This window comes from Puma concolor, chromosome B3, assembly GCF_028749965.1.
Source record: "Puma concolor isolate L17-30 chromosome B3, mPumCon1.1.hap2, whole genome shotgun sequence".
In the NCBI taxonomy this organism is placed as follows: Eukaryota; Metazoa; Chordata; class Mammalia; order Carnivora; family Felidae; genus Puma; species Puma concolor.
This window is the reverse complement of record NC_141672.1, coordinates 48,326,865-48,344,179: the sequence shown is the minus strand read 5'-3', so window position 1 is coordinate 48,344,179 and position 17,315 is coordinate 48,326,865. Positions and strand designations below refer to the sequence as shown.

At 39.4% G+C, this 17,315-nt stretch overlaps 2 protein-coding genes across 5 annotated transcripts in view; one reads left to right on the top strand and one right to left on the bottom strand.

Annotated features, from left to right (window-relative positions):
• Positions 1 to 3,585, bottom strand: part of TXNDC16 (thioredoxin domain containing 16) — a 144,649-nt gene extending 141,064 nt beyond the window's left edge. For all 3 annotated transcript variants that reach the window (XM_086709752.1, XM_086709753.1, XM_086709755.1), the window contains exon 1: positions 3,356 to 3,585. The gene's annotated coding sequence lies outside the window, so the exon portion shown is untranslated. The remainder of the gene's footprint in view (positions 1 to 3,355) is intronic.
• A 547-nt stretch (positions 3,586 to 4,132) lies between these two features.
• The window catches only part of GPR137C (G protein-coupled receptor 137C), a 62,515-nt gene continuing 49,332 nt past the window's right edge, over positions 4,133 to 17,315 (top strand). For both annotated transcript variants that reach the window (XM_086709751.1, XM_086709750.1), the window contains exon 1: positions 4,133 to 4,636. In XM_086709751.1, the coding sequence (XP_086565877.1) occupies positions 4,223 to 4,636 (414 nt within the window). In that variant the 5' untranslated portion in view covers positions 4,133 to 4,222. The remainder of the gene's footprint in view (positions 4,637 to 17,315) is intronic.

The window sequence follows — 17,315 nt, the reverse complement described above, 5'->3', positions numbered from 1 at the left end:
TGGGTGGCTCAGTCGATTAAGCATCCGACTTCAGCTCAGGTCATGATCTCATAGTTCATGGGTTCGGGCCCCACTTCGGGCTCTGTGCTGACAGCTCAGAGCCTGGAGCCTGCTTCAGATTCTCCGTCTCCCTCCCTCCCCCCCGCCTCTCTGCCCCAACCCAGCTTGTGCTCTCTCTCAAAAATGAATAAAAATTTTTTAAAAATGAAAAAAAAAATGAGGCCTTCTCTGTTGAACCAAGTCTCAGAAAGAGGACAACATAAGGCAAAGCTCCCAGATAACCCAGAGAGAGCAGAAATTAAACACTTGCTTTAAACCACTGAAGTTTGGGGGTTGTTATTACAGTATAACCCAGCCTAGCCTTATCGGTTTTAATAATAGCTAAGGGGAGAGTGACTTGAACATAAATACATACACTAGATTTTTAAAGCAGAAAATGTGAAAGAATTCACAGGAAATTGGGGCGCGTGGGTGGCTCAGTTGGTTAAGCGACTGACTTTGGCTCAGGTCATGATCTCACAGTTTGTGAGTTGGAGCCCTGCATCGGGCTCTGCACTGACAGCTCAGAGCCTGGAGCCTGCTTCAGATTCTGTGTCTCCTCCTCTCCTGACCCCTCCCCTGCTCACGCTCTGTGTCTGTCTCTCAATAATAAATAAATGTTAAAGAAAAAAAAAACTCACAGGAAATTGACCCAATTTCACTATAGGGAAGATTCTAAAAGAGAAGAGGACTCTTTCAAATGCAATGGACTATAACCACAACAGGTGTCAATACTAAAAGAAGGCGGAAGTCATAGGCAAATATTTGCCAATAGTACACACATCTCCCAACTACATGCAGACTCCTACCCTTAGAGCCTGGAGGGTCCCCTCACTTCATCAGGATAATGTTCCTGTCAGCACTAATCAGAGTTGGTATGCAAGAGGTAAGTTTTGCCTCATCCCTAAACTCTAGACACGTATGCCTGCACAAGTCATTTAAAGTTGGAAAAAATGTGAGAATTAAGGTCAAATACAAAAGGGTGACAAACACTGTAAGCATGGAACAATGAGACTGTAGTACAAAAAGAGCTAAAGCTTGCAAATAAAATGCATCAAAATTTTGTTCAGCACCTGAATACTGAGAGAGCCCCCAGGGGGCAATGAGGAGGAAAAATTTCAACAGGAAAACTCATCTCCTTGCAGGGAGGGCAGGAGGAAGGATCTGCCTTCATGTGTTCCACAGCTGGAGCAGCTGGTGAGTGACTCTTCCCACTTTGGGATTGGGTCCTATTTATAATAATACTGGAAAAAAAGTTCTCCTTTTAAATGTTTGAAGACCACTGTGCTAGAATAATGTACCCTTCTAGAACAATATTCAACCATTGTGCATTTGAACACTTTCATATTTTAGAGTATCAAGCAGCAAGTTTTTCTAGAAGACTTTGGTTAGTTTCCCCTTTATAGACTCAAATTTCCCTTATGATTAACAATAAAACTAATGGTTTCCCACGCAAGAAAAAGAGGAAATTAACAACCGTAAACATTAAACAAATTATACCAAGATCTGTGGGCATCATTCTCTTGGAAAAGACACATTTTTTATTGTGCAACAAATGGAGCATATAATGCTTACAAACTTCCTGTAAGAACATTCTGGCAAAAATTAGCTTACAATTTAATGCTGCTACTAGAGAAAACCTGCTCACTGAACCAGCCTCAAATAAAATGTTGATTAGTTCTCAGCGCAGTTTATCAGCTAAGACTCGGTGCAGGCCAAAAAAAGACTCAACATCTCTCCACTTCACAGCCCCTTCACGGCAGCTGGGGCAAAAACCTCTATCTGCCCCAACTGCATGCCCATCATGCACCCCCAAAAAAGGAAGGAGAAAAGAGACAGCTATCTGGACTTGCTCTGGGATAAAACATTTCACAAAACTATTTCATAGTAAAACTAGTATGGGTATTATCCTGACGTTGTTTACTATAACTCTGAGTAGAAAATATAAAAGAAACAGACTTTCATGGTGAAAGTCTATTTGTGAACTGAAACAGGTACCTCATCATTATGGAAGATACAAAAAAAAAAGGCATGTCAGGGAATAAGAGGTTCCCCTGATTGTGATGAGTGCCTAAAATCACCAAACTCTGAGTTCATGCTTAATTTACGCACTTACGCACATAACTGCTTAACTCACTTTAACTCACTGCTGCCATAAACACTCTGTCGCAATTCAAAAAGAACTGTGTGAGTGCCCTAACCACATTCTCGGAAGTATCTTGTAAATTCCAATAAACATGAGATCCTTCTCTAAAGTGTGGACGTTGGATTAGACCTATTAATTTCTTTCAACAAGTTGTACACTACTCTAGGCTGCAATGAACAGCCTGCTCAGCTGACTGCTCCGCTGCATCTGAGGGATCCACATAACTGTGCCAGGCCTGAACGTCTATCACAGTCTGTCCTATAAAGAATCCAAAACACACCACTATCTGGCGCCTGGGTGAACCACTGTCCCAGAATCTGTAGTACAAAACGGACTTTAAAGTTCCCTGAAGATCACTTAGCTTGGAAAGAAGGTAGCAACACTCCTCTTGCACAAAACATTAGGACAAAGTATGGTGAGTTAGGGCAGGCAGAGTTGGTGGAACCAGTACGTGTAGCAGTGCCTTTCACAGGGATACTGAATCTGTGATGTGCCACTCATTCTAAGGAAAATACATCATTTTGTGTCACTTTGCTCATTTTATTACCAAACACAAGAAAGAAAAAAAAGAAAAAGTCAGCAATGTCATGTCAGTCCAATACAGGTTGGAAGTTCCCTCACTTATTTGCAGTAATAACACAGCATTTGTTTTGTACCTCCTGAGGCCCAAGAGTAGCGCCACCGTCCACCGAAAACAGGACTAAGGTTTGAAGGAATACGTGTGGAATTTAAGGAGTACAAACTATTCTACTTCTTCCTAGACAGTACGTTCATCAACGACTTACAGTTCTCTTTCTGCCTTTTTTCTCTAAACTTATGCCCAGAGCATCTTTCCAAATTCTAACTTTCAAAGACCCACATTCCCCCTACTCACTTGTCGCTTGGACCTCCATCTCATCCTAATACCCCTCTTCCTTTAAGAGACATTTGCCGAGGAAATTTTTTGCTTCAAGCTTCATTTCACCCTTCTCATTCCATCCTCTCTCCCCACAAAGGGGTCATGTTTTTCTCGCCGCTTATGCAGGGGGAAAAAAGAAGAAAGCAAAGCGGCCCTCAGAAGGATCCCGGCGAGGCCCCTTCTAAGCCAAACTCCAGAACTCGATGGTGCGGCCCATCCGTGCTGGCGGAAACCACAGCCCCCTCGATTGAGGGACCAGCGCTGCCACTTACCTGCGGAGACCTGCGGGCCAGACCTACCCGGAAGGACCCGGACTGTTCCCGCAGCCAACAGTTGCCGCCACGTGAAGAAAAGGCAGAAGGCGGCGCCGTGCCCCTCTGGCGGGCAGCGGCTAACCGATGCGCCCACCTACTAGATAGAGCGCAGCACTCAAGCCCTTCACACTTACTGCCACCACCGCACGAAGGGGTCGACCTGCAAAGCAAAAAAAAAAACAAAAAAAAAACAACCCCCAAGGCTCCTCCCTCTCCTCGTGCTCCCTACGTGCGGCCTCTCCAACCAATGGGAAGCGCAGGGGGCGGAGCGAAAGCCGCCCCAGGTGACAGGCGACTACCGAGTCCTCCCGCCGGCGCGAGCTGGCCGTGTAGTTGCCGGGCCAATCGGCAGTGTGGGTGGGGAGTGGAGGGGAGGGAGAAGGCGAGGAAAGTGGGTATCCAATCAGATCTCAGAGCCTTTGAGCGACGGGTCCTGTGGCCCGTGGCCTTCCGAGTGCAGCGCGCAGGGGGCGTGCCCACCTGGGCCAATCGGCGCGAGCCCACGGTGCGGAGCGAGCGCCTCAAATGCTCGGGTTTCTCAGCTGATTGTCTCCAGCCGAGAGTTGTTTTTTGCAGCTACCGAGCGGAGCCGCAGCAGGAGGAGCCGAGACCCCCGGAGGGGGCGGGGGGGCGGGCGGGGAGAGGAGGCGGGGTCCGGAAAACCGCGGCTGCTCTGCGCGGGGCTCCGGGTCCTGTCACGGCGCTTCCTGGGGTTGGAGGTTGGGGTGGGTGGGGGGTAAGGGGGAAATCCTTCTCCCCCTCGACGGCGGCTCCGAGTCCGGCCTCTTCCTTCCCGCGCTCTCTCGCCCGCTCCCCAGCCCCCTCATGAGGGTGCCTGTGCCGGGTCCGGCGGCCGGCCGCGAGCCCTCGACGCCCGGAGGCGGAGGCGCCGTCGCTGCCGCCTCAGGCGCCGCGGTGCCGGGCTCGGTGCAGTTGGCGCTGAGCATCCTGCACGCCCTGCTCTACGCCGCGCTCTTCGCCTTTGCCTACCTGCAGCTGTGGCGGCTGCTCCTCTATCGGGAGCGGCGGCTGAGTTACCAGAGCCTCTGCCTCTTCCTCTGTCTCCTGTGGGCAGCGCTCAGGACCACCCTCTTCTCCGCCGCCTTCTCGCTCAGCGGCTCCCTGCCCCTGCTCCGGCCGCCCGCTCACCTGCACTTCTTCCCCCACTGGCTGCTCTACTGCTTCCCCTCCTGTCTCCAGTTCTCCACGCTCTGTCTCCTCAACCTCTACCTGGCGGAGGTAAGGCGGGAGGACGGGCATGCGGGGCCGGGCGGGTGAGCGGGGCCGCTACGATCAACTCGGGCTGAGGGCCGGGGGGAGGGGGGAATCGGACAGTGAGAGGCGGACCCGAGAGCAGCTTGGGGAAACTGAGGCACGCCTGGAGTGTGCGCCAGTGTTCTCGCCCTAAACTTAAGAAGCGGATTGACTCGGTTTCTCAGAGGCTGGCGGGGTTGAGTGAGTGAGAGTGTGGGTTCCGACAACTTGAAACAGGACAACCCTTTGTTCGGTGTTTTGGCCCTCCGAGGTAAGGTGTTGGTGGCACCAACAAAGTGGCATCGCAAGAAGTAGCGGCCCCGGTAGCTCCGCCAAAGCTGGACTGTGTTGAGAGAGGTTGGATGCTGAGGTAGCAGCAGCTCTGCTGAAGCTGGACTGCTGCCAGCCATTACGTCACCAGGCAGAGCTGTTCCTCTGCTATTGTTGCTGCGTTTCTTTTATTAGAAGCTTATATTCCCTCCTGCATCTCCTTTCCTGTGGCTCGATAAGCCTCACACAAATTCCGTTCGATAAGTTCCCCAGCAGGGTTAATGATCGATAACCGATGCCGAGGGTCTGTATAAAGACCTCCGTAACGCTCTTAATGTTGGCCCCACTTGCTCCATGCTTTGGCTATATATCCTACCTCTTCTAGCCTAGTGGTTTATTTAGAGCTAATTAAGATAGAAAATACGAGCTTAACCTATGACTGTTGCGGAAACAAACCACTAAACTGTTTTTGCAATAACTTAATAGCTGGAACCTAATCACACCCCCTTTCTCTTTTATGGGGAATTGCTGGTTGGGTTGCATTGTTCTGCAGCGCTTAGGTATTTGACCCATTTCAAACAGGTTTGAGAGTGGAAGGTTGTCAATCATGTGTGTCAGCTAGTGGAATTTAAGCCACAGAATTTTGAGAATTCCCCAAAAACTCTCCCTTCCCCTCCCCCACCAAAAAAAAAAAAAAAAGCTTGAGGAGGGGTGGAAACAAGGTGACATCATATGCTTAATACTGACTAATATAGAACAATATTGGTCTATGCAGCTAATCCTCTCAAAGGCTTTTGGAGGTGATGAGAATTAACATAGTTCTGTGCAAAAGTAAAAAAAAAAAAAATTTGAGGCAGATTGTTTATATTCCTTGTGTAAACCAACTCTTTTCTCCCATAATAGATGGGGAAGTAGAATGCATAATTTTAAAATTACAGTCATAACTTCAGCTTTTTACCACACTGAAAACAACAGTTGAAAATAAGAAACAAAACTAATTTAACTTGAATTCTTTTCCTTCCCCACCCTTTGGAAGTCCAAGCAATATAACGACAAAACCGAAACAGTAAAAAGCAAAAGTAAAAAGCATGGATAATCATAAATCACATAATCATGCCGTAGTCATGTCACTTATTTGATGATGTTCTCATCTTCTAGTTGTTGTTTAAGCTTCTGTTTTAACACTTCTGTCCTTTATAGTTAAATCGATACATTGTGTTCTTCCTGACACCATTTTTGATAGAATACCAGAGACCTCTCATTTGTTTTACTCTAGCTTCAGATATAATTTACCTGAAAGAGACTAGCAATTCTTATTCCATGATCATCAGATAATTTGTTTTTCCCCTATACATTTGGACTTATAAAATCATATTAATAATTCACTGTAAAAATATTAAGCATTTCATAAAGTAGCCAAATACTCATTTTTTTTTTACCTTTTTTTACCTTTTTAGATATAAGATATGCTACAAAGGGCGTAAGTCTTAAGTGTACAGCTAGGTGAAATTTTATGTGTGCCTACACTCGTGTTACCACCACCCAGACTAAGACAGACGGCATTTCTGGTGCCCCAGAAGATTCCCTTGTGCCCTCTCCCAGTCATACCTCTCACCTTGAGGTGATCACAAAGTGGCTAAACACTATCACAATAGTAAAAGCGTTTATAGTGAAGTTCAAAATTATGAAAGTATGCTTCTACAGCATAAACTGCATCATATCTAGATTGGGTTTTCATACTTTTAATTGCTGATGTTCCAAGCTAAATGAGGAAGAATTAAAAGTCTAAAAGTCTTGCTAAGGGAATCTTTTGTTTGTGTGATGTACTTTTCAAAAAGCAGTAAAACACAATAAACCAAGACACTGTAATTCAGAAAGAAGATAGATCAAAGCTTTTTCCTTTTGGAGTGTCTCCTAAAATTATAGACTGTCTATGCTTCTCTTTTTATAATGAAATTAACAAACTTAAGACACATAACTGTACTTAAAACAACAAATTTTCAACTGAGAAAGATATCTTGACCAAAAACCATTTCCTTATTCATTAGAAAAAAATCCAGAGGAATCTGTATTTAAAAGAGAATTTGAATTTACATTATTAGAAGTACACTTTCAATTGATCCTTCTGAATTAATGAAGCTTTTTCAGTGAGTTCTTGGTATTGTAGAAGGATGGTAGGGAAAGCCTATGTAGTGGCAAATAACAAAACGTAACTGACATTTGATTTTTTTTTTTTTTAACCAAAAGATCCTATACCTGTTTGAATAGTTGTACTTCTTGATTACCAAATCACTCTCTTTGCTGTCATTAAATGCCAATTTCATCTTACTGTCAGCCTCTTTAAAGCACTTGTTGCATACATTTCTCACTGATTAAAAACATTCTAACTTTAAGGACTTAGTTACAAAGAACCATGGAGCAATATAAAAATAAAGTTAGAAAAACAACCATTACTACTTTGAATGCATTTTGGTGGTTCGTCTAAAACTCATTCAGTTTTCAAAAAGTTAAAACTACCTAAATCACTCTTTCTTTTGTTGACTACACTTGAGTGGAATTGAGATAAGGACAAGTAGCCCTTTTGAAATAACTAGACTTTTCAACTTAACCTCCTGGAAGCAGATAGTTGGGGGGAAAAAAAAAACTGTACACTAATCTAAAAACACCTACTAAACTTTTTCTGGCATGATCAATAGAACAGGTACTTTACCAAAGAAAGGTTCACACTCCTGAACTTTTACCAGGGAAGACTTTAGTCTTTAAAATAGATTATCTGATAAAAAGATGCTACCTACCACTGGAACAAGTAAAAGCACTTAAGATGAGAGTTGATAGTATACTATCTTTGGAGTATTGTTATATACCCCAGAATCAACGAGTTCATCTTCAAGGCCCATGTTAACATTTTTTTCTTGTAGTTTTGTAACATGATTGCCAGTTGCTTAATTGGGATAAAATATGGTGACCTAATCACAATGCCAAAACAACCAGGAAAATTAAATTTAGGAAAATTAAATTCCTACAATCATGGATGCTATCATTGTGCCTGACAATGAATACATTCTTCCAAATACCGATGATAGGTCAAATAGTGTGTAGTTAAACTTACATGTACTAGGGTGTCGTTATAATGTTTTGTGATTTCTCACAAAAGCATTCCACCACCAAAAATGGAAATTCTTTAAGGATAAGTTACTTTATTATATTTTTATCTCATGGCAGCTAGAACAGTGGTGAATATATTATTGAATGACAATCTGGAAAAGGCCAAATCTAGAAAATATTTAGCCATCTAAAATTTGGACATTAACTTCATTTTGGTGAACATTTGAAGTAAATTATTTATGTACTTTCTAAGGTCTTTATGTTTTCTACTGAAAAGCTTGCCTATGGTATGAATGCCAAGATTCTTTTGGATTATTGTGACATAACTAGATAAAAGTTCATTTTGGTTACCACAGGTAAAATATTAGTAATGAAACCACTTTAATATATCTGAGTTTTGCTTAGCAATACTATTTTTATATCGTGGTAAATGGCACATAGTAATTAGGACTTTGCTAATTTGGTTTCAACAAAATCTATTAAATAGAAAATCTGTAAAACAAGTCTCACATCATGAGTCAGTTACTATTTGCTGGAAATAGTGGTTTTAGTTCAATGTTGGATTTTGTAACATTTGTCTTCACAACCCCCATGATACAGGTAGATACAAGCAGGGTGTGATTTTTCCAAGGTTAAATGGCTATGCATCAGATGTAAAGCTACCATATAGCCAAAGGCTATAAAGTCTTATCAAGTGATTGATCCTTATAATATATTCTGATGGTCACCACCAACTTTTCATTATTTAGTACTTTACTATTTGCTTTCCCACTTTACCCCATTTCAAACCTTTGCCCTCTCCAGCAAACTCTTTCTTCCCCCTTCATTCTCAACATATGACCCTCAGCTCCTAGTTTATAGAAGTAGAAACCAGGGCCATCTGGCTGAACAAAGATTCAGAAAAATACCTTAAAATGCTGCAGAGAGTATTCAGTCTTTTTCAAAGAAGTGAAGAAATTCCTCAGAGGTAAAAAACAAAAACAAAAACAAACACACACACACACACACACACACACACACACACACACACACGCAACGAGTGAATGCAGAATGTTAAAGTACCACACAGATGTTTGCCTTGGGGTTGGAGGTGGTTATTAGCTGCTTCCTGCTGGCCTAAAGCTTGGATGTTAATTTTATGTGTTGGGGGTCTGGGAAGGTGACATTGGAGGCAATACCTTGTGATGAAGTCTAATCAGAGACTTCATTCCCTCCAACTTAATCCCAGAATTCTCAAAGTGTATATCTTCAGTGAATGGACTATGAAAAATAAGCATTTTGTCAAAGGTTGATGATGGGCTTTGTGCCTCTCTCTGCCTTGGTCTTGGGTGATGGAGGTACAAATTGGGAAAGAAAAGTCTTTCCTGAGAATGCATGGCAAATTTATTCTCACACAAGTTCACACCACTTCTGTCAACTTGGAGAAAAAAATAAAACCCAAACTGAAAATGTAGTTTATTGGTATCCTGGCTTGGTAGTAAACTCAAGAACCTGGAAGGAGCACATGCAAATCATTTGTTGACAAGTATACTTTAAAGTTTTTTTTTAATGTTTATTTTTCAGAGAGAGCACGTGCAGGTAGAGGAGGGGCAGAGAGACAGGGAGACACAGAATCCAAAGAAGGTTCCAGGCTCTGAGCTGTCAGCACAGAGCCTGATGCAGGGCTTGAACTCAGGAACTGAACTGAGAGATCATGACCTGAGCCAAAGTCGGACACTTAACTGACTGATCCACCCAGGTGCCCCTTGAGAAATATACCTTAAACCCAGAATCCTAACAGATAAAATTTCACAGAACATAAGCATAAGATGAAAAATTACACTACAGAATCTACACTACCAAGATTAAAGATGTTAGAATTATCAAATACATGACAAAATTTTTATGTGAATTAAGAAAGTAAAAAGTATTGATATATGACTTTAAAACTTTAGGCACATTTGGAAATCATTTTTAAATTAAAAATATTAAAATTAAAAACTGGAATGAATGGTTAAACAACAGATTAAACAAAGAAATTAGTGAAGATCTGAAAGTAAGATAACCCAGAATATAGCTCAGAAAAATAAAAAATCAAAACTATGAACAGGGATTAAGGGAGAATGAAAATAGAATGAACAGGTCATTATATGTCTAATTGGAATTTCAGAGAAATTCTTCAAAAGAATAAAGACTTAGAATTTGCCCAAATTAATGAAAGACACCAAGTTTCTGATTATGAAATCCCCCGTCAGCCTGCTCATGCTTTCTCTCTCTCAAAAATAAACATTTAGAAAAGATTTTAAAAGTATGATACAGAAATCATGGAACTGAAAATAACACAAAATCTGATGTGAAAATTCATTTGAGGGTTCATCAGCAGACTAGATCAAACAGAAGAAAGGATAATGAACTCAAAAACAAGTCATTGGAAATAATTCAGTCAGAAGAGGAAAAATAGAATGAGAAAGAATGAACAAAGCTAAAGAGACTTGTAGTACACCATCAAACAGACCAGTATATGCATTGAGTCCTAGATGGGAAAGAGACAGAGAAAGGACCAGAAGGCTTATTCAAAGAAATAATGGCTGAAAACTTCCCAAATCTGGAGTAGGAAATGGACATCCAGATCCAAGAAGCCAGAAGATTATTAAAACAGAGGAATCCAAAGAAAGACAAATTATAATCAAGTAGTCAAAAGCCAAAAATATTTTTAAAAACAGAATAGAGCCTTTTCACTTACAAGGGAATCCCTCTAGGACTGTAAACAGATTTTTCAACAGATATCTTGTAGGCCAGAAAAAGTGGGATGATCTAAAGTGCTGAGAGAAAAATAACTGCCAACAAAGAATAATATTTACTTTGTAAAAATATCCTTCAAAAATGGGAAAATAATGACTTTTCCAGATAAACAAAAGCTGAAGGAGTTCATCAACTGCCTTACAAAATACATACCTGCCTTGCAAAATAATGCCAAAGAGAATTCTTCAAGTTAAAACAAAAGGATGGTAAAAAGCCACATAATAGCATAATTATGAAACTCATGTAAAGATAAATACATAGACAAATATAGAATTGTATTATTGTAATGGTGGCGATTAAATAACTTTTAATTCCAGTATAAATGTTAAGGAAAAATGATTATAAAAATGTTAAAAGATACACAAAGTGGTACAACAAAAAAATGTTAAGGGGGAGAAGTTAAAGTATAGAGTTTTTGTATACAGTTGAACTTAAGTTATTATCAGCTTAAACTGTTATATTTTTTGTACACCCCAAGGTAACTACTCACACATACCTATAGAAGTTATACAATAGTAAAAGAGAAAGGAATCAAAGCTTGTCAATACAAAAAAAAATCAACAAATCACAAAGGAGAAAAGCAAATGATGAAAAGACAGACCAAAGAATAACAAGACTAAGAAAAATATCAACAAAATGGCAATAGTAAATCCTTAGTTATTAATAATTACTTTAAATGTAAATGGTTTAAACTCCCCAATCAAATCATTTAGAGTTAACTGAGTTGAAAATAATAATATAAGACCCAACTATATACTGTCTATAAGAAACTTACTTCAGATTTAAGAATACATATAGACTGAAAGCAAATACTAACAGAACTGAAGGAAGAAATAGACAGTAATAGCATAATAGTAAGAGACTTCAATACCCCATTTTTAATAATGGATAGAATATCCAGACAGAAGTTCAAAAAGGAAACAAAGCACTTGAGTAACACTATACACCAAATGAAACTAACAGACATATGCAGAACATTTCACCCAACAGCAGCAGAATACACACTCTTCTCAAGCACATATGGATCTTTCCCCAGGGTAGATGACATGTTAAATCACAAAATAGGTCCTCACAAATTTGACAAGACTGAAACCAAGTTTTTTTTTTTTTTTCTGACCACAATGAAATGAAAATTAAAAAGCAATTGCAGAAGTAAAATTGGAAAATTCACAACTTTGGAAATTAACACACTCTTGAACAGCCATTGGGTCAAAGAAGAAATAAAAAAGGAAATTAGAAAATATCTCATGACAGGGGCTTCTGGGTGGCTTAGTCGGTTAAGTGTCTGACTTTGGCTCAGGTCATGATCTCACAGTTCATGAATTCGAGCCCCACATCAGGCTCTGTGTTGACGGCCTGGAGCCTGCTTCAGATTCTGTGTCTCCCCCTCTCTCTGTTCCTCCTCTGCTCGCTCACTCTCTCTCAAAAGTAAATAAAGATTAAAAAAATTTTTTTTAATATCTCATAACAAAGGAAAATACAACATACCCACACTTATGTGAACAAAAGTAGCACTAAGAAGTCTGTAGTGATAAATGCCTACATTAACAAAGAACAAAGATCTTATATGAACAGTCTAAACCTACAACTCAAGGAGCTAGAAAAAGAACCCACTAAGCCCAAAGTTAGTGGAAGGAAGGAAATAGCAATGATCAGAGTAGAAATAAATGAAATAGAGAATAGAAAACTACAGAAAAAAAAAAACAGTGAAATTTAGAAAAAAAGAAAAGAAAATTATAAGTGAAAGAAGAGACTTTACAACTGATGCCACAGAAATAAAAAGTCTGAAAAGACCTATACCTGGTATGGAGAGCAAATCAGTAATCAAAAACCTACCAACAGAGCAAAGTTTAGATTCAGATGGCTTCACTGGAGAATTCTACCAAACATTTAAAAAATTCATGACAGTTTTTCTTACACACTCCCTCCAAAAATTGAAAAGAACATTTCCTGGGGTGCCTGGGTGGGTCAGTCAGTTAAGCATCTGACTTCAGCTCAGGTCATTATCAGTTCATGAGTTTGACCCCCACATCGGGCTCTGAGCTGTCAGCACTACTTGGGATTCTGTGTCTTCCTCTCTCTGCCCCTCTACTGCTCATGCTGTGTCTCTCTTTCTCCCAAAAATAAATAAATATGAAAAGAAATTTTAAAAATAAAACATTTCCTAACTCATTTTATAGGGCCAACATCACCCTGATACCAAACCCAGCCAAAGACAATACATGAAATCTACAGGCCAATATCCAGATAAATATAGATGTAAAAATCCTCAAGAAAATATGAGTAAATTGAATCCAAGAGCACAGTAAAAGGATCATACACCAAGTTGGATTTGTCTCTGGGATGCAAGAATGGTTCAACATAGAAAAATCAATTAATTCAGTACACCATATTAACAGAATAAAGGATAAAGTAATGTGATCGTTTCAATAGATACAGAAAAGCATTTGACAAAATTTAACATTCTTTCATGATAAAAACTCTCAACAAAGTAGGAATAAAAGAAAATTACCTCAACATAATAAAGGCCATATATGAAAAGCTGTAAGTAACATCATTTTAATACGTCTTGAAATATGGCCTAATTTTCCTTTTGGTTTCTTTTTTAACCCGATGGTTGTTCAAGAACGTGTTGTTAAATTTCCACATAGTCGTGAATTTTCCATTTTTACTTCTGTTTTTGAAAAATATAAGGAACATAAAAATTTAAATATATTAAATATAAGGGCATACAAACAGTGATCATTCATGGAATAAAATTTCCAACAACAGGATACACTTTCTTTTTATTAAGGAACAGTTTTAGAAATTGAGCACATACTAGAGCATGAAAGCAACATTAACAAATTAGAGACAGTGACGAAGTGATTGAGAGTACATCTCAATACCAGCTGTGCCTATGTCCCTTCTCCATAAATGGGTAATAATAATGCCCATCCCATAGGGTTGTTATGAGGACTAAATGATACCAAATTCAGAAAAAGTAATTATGGGGGCACCTGGGTGGCTCAGTCAGTTAAGTGTAAGATTTCAGATCAGGTCATGATCTCATGGTTCATGAATTTGAGCCCCACATTGGGCTCTCTGCTGCCAGTGCAGAGCCCACTTCGGATCTTCTGTCCCCCTCCCTCTCTCTACCCCTACCCCACTTGTGTTCTCTCTCTCTCAAAAATAAACATCTAAAAATTTGTTGTTAAAAATAAAGGAAAGGGGCGCCTAGGTGGCTCAGTTAAGCATCCAACTTCAGCTCAGATCATGATCTCACGGTCAGTGGGTTTGAGCCCCATGTCAGGCTCTGTGCTGATGGCTCAGAGCCTGGAACCTCTTCAGATTCTGTGTCTCCCTCTCTGTCTGCCCCTCTCTTGCTCATGTTCTCTCTCTCTCTCAAAAATATATAAACATTTAAAAAATAAATAAAGGAAAAAGTAATTATGAAAAATAACAGCAAATATTAGCAAATCAAATCCAAAACTATGCATAAAAGATAACACATCCTGACCAAATTTTTTTATCCCAAGAATGCAACATTGATTTAACATTCAAAAATCGACATAATAAGGGCGCCTGGGTGGCTCAGTCGAGTAAGCAGCCGACTTTGGCTCAGGTCATGATCTCATGGTTCTTGAGTTTGAACCTGGTGTTGGTCTCTGTGCTGACAGCTCAGAGCCTGGAGCCTGCTTCAGATTCTCTGTCTCCCTCTCTCTCTGCCCCTCCCCCCACTCATACTCTGTCTCTATCAAGAATGAATAAATGTTAAAAAAAATTTTTAAATCAACATAATAAACCTTATTGACAATGTAAAGGAGAAAATCATATCCTCTCAATAAATGCAGAAAAAGGATTTGACAAAATTCAACAACATGATTTTTTTTAAAAATCAACTTTTAGCAAAATATGGTAAAGAAGAGAAATTCCTCAATATAGCAAAGAACATTTATAAAAAATTTATAGCCAACATTATACTTAATAATGAAAGATTGAAAGATTACTTCCATGCCTGGCTGGCTCAGTTGGTAGACCATGTGACTCTTGATTTCAGGGTCATGGATTCAAGCCCCACATTGGGTATAAAGATTACTTGAAAGGGAGAAAGAGAAAGAGGGAGGAAGGAAAGGAAAGGAAAGGAAAGGAAAGGAAAGGAAAGGAAAGGAAAGAAAGAAAGAAAGAAAGAAAGAAAGAAAGAAAGAAAGAAAGAAAGAAAGAATTGGAAGGAGAGAAATAAAATTGCCTCCATTGTAGGAGAGAGAGGAAGAAAGAGGAAGAAAGAAAGATACATTACTCCCTAGGACAAGAAGATACTTCACTTCTTATGGCCATTGTGCTAGAGGCCCTAGACATTGCAGTAAGGTAAGAAAAAAAAAAAAAGACTTAAAAATTACAAAGAAAGAACACCAAGAACCCCCCCCCCCCCCGCCAAATAACCCAATTGAAAATGGGCAGAAGACATGAACAGACATTTCTGAAAAAAAGATACAGATGGTCAATATACCCATGAAAAGATGCTCAACATCACTAATCATCAAGGAAATGCAAATCAAAACCATAATGAGATATCACTTCACACCTGTCAGAATGGCTAAAATCAACAACAAAAGAAATGCCAAATGCTGGCGAGGATGTGGCGAAAAAGAAAAACTTGTGCACTGTTGGTGGGAATGCAAAGTGGTGCAGCCATGTGGAAAACGGTATGGAGGTTCCTCAAAAAATTTAAAATACAACTACCATACCATATAATCCTATCCTGGGTATTTACCCCCCAAATACAAAAAAATACTGGGTATTTATCTAAAGAATATGAAAGAATACAAAAACCCTAGTTTGAAAAGATATATTCACCCCTATGTTAATTGCAGCATTATTTATAATAGCCAAGACATGGAAACAGCCCAAGTGTCTATCAATTGATGAATGGATAAAGTAGATGTGGTATAAATATATACAATGGAATATTACTCAGCCATAAAAATCAATGAAGTCTTGCCATTTGCAACAACATGAATGTATCTAAAGGGTATAATGCTAAGTGGAATAAGTCAGAGAAAACATGCCATATAATTTCACTCATACATGGAATTTAAGAAACATTTGTAGGTAATATGATTGTTTACGTACAAAATCCTAATAAATCAACAAAAAATTGTTGTAGCTAATAAGTGAATTTAAGAAGCTTGCATGATATGACTATATTTTATATACTAGCAGAAAACAATTAGAAAATGAAATAAAAATAGTGCACCACAAATTAAAATACTTAGAAATATATGTCATAATAGATGTGCAAGTCTTCTACAATGAAAAGAAGACAACTACTGAGAGAAATTAAAGAAGCCCTAAGTAAATGGTAAAGTGGACCCTGGAAAACTCACTATTATTAAGATGTCATTTGTCCCCCAAATTCACCTATACATTCAATGCAATCCTCATTAAAATCTCAGGATTTTTTGGTAGTGATTGCCATGATGATTTAAAAATGTAAGTGGAAAGGGGTCCTGGGTAGCTCAGGCAACTGAACACCTAGTTCTTGGTTTCTACTCAGGTCATGATCTCACAATTCATGTGTTTGAGTCCCCACGCTGGGCTTTGAACTGGCAGTGCATGTCCTTCTTGGGGTTCTCTCTCCCTCTCTCGGCCCCTTCCCCGTCTCTCTCCCTTTCTCTCTCTCAAAATAAATAAATAATACTTTTAAAATAAATGAATAAAATAAAATAAAAATGTATATGGAAATACAAAGGACTTAAAATAGCTGAAACAATTATGAAAAAGAATGAAGTTGGAGAATCATACTACCTGATTTTAAGATTTATTATAAAGTTACAGTAATCAAGACATTGTAATAATGGGAAAAAATAGACATGTAGGTCAATGAGGCAGAATAAATCCAGAATTAGGCTCATACATATGTAGTTAATTGATTTTTTTTTTTTTACAAAGATGTGAAGGTAATTTAGGGAGGAAATGAATGCTATTTTTAAACAGTGGTGCTGAAATAACTGTCCATATTGAAAAAACTGAATATTGATTCTTACCTCACACCACACACAGAAATCTACTTGACATGGATTATAAGCCTAAATATAAAAGCTAAAACTTGTGGAAGAAAAAAAAAGAAAATCTTCATTGCCTTGAAGGAGACAAAGATTTCTTTTTTTTTTTTTAAACAATTTTTTTTTTTAATTTTTTTTCAACATTTATTTATTTTTGCGACAGAGAGAGACAGAGCATGAACGGGGGAGGGGCAGAGAGAGAGGGAGACACAGAATCGGAAACAGGCTCCAGGCTCTGAGCCATCAGCCCAGAGCCTGACGCGGGGCTCGAACTCGCGGACCGCGAGATCGTGACCTGGCTGAAGTCGGACGCTTAACCGACTGCGCCACCCAGGCGCCCCAAAGGAGACAAAGATTTCTTAGGAAACAAAAACATGAACCAAAATCGACAAATAAGACTTTATAAAAATTAAACTTGTTTGCAAGGCAGATAAGGAAAAGGCAAGTTACAGACTGGGAGAAAA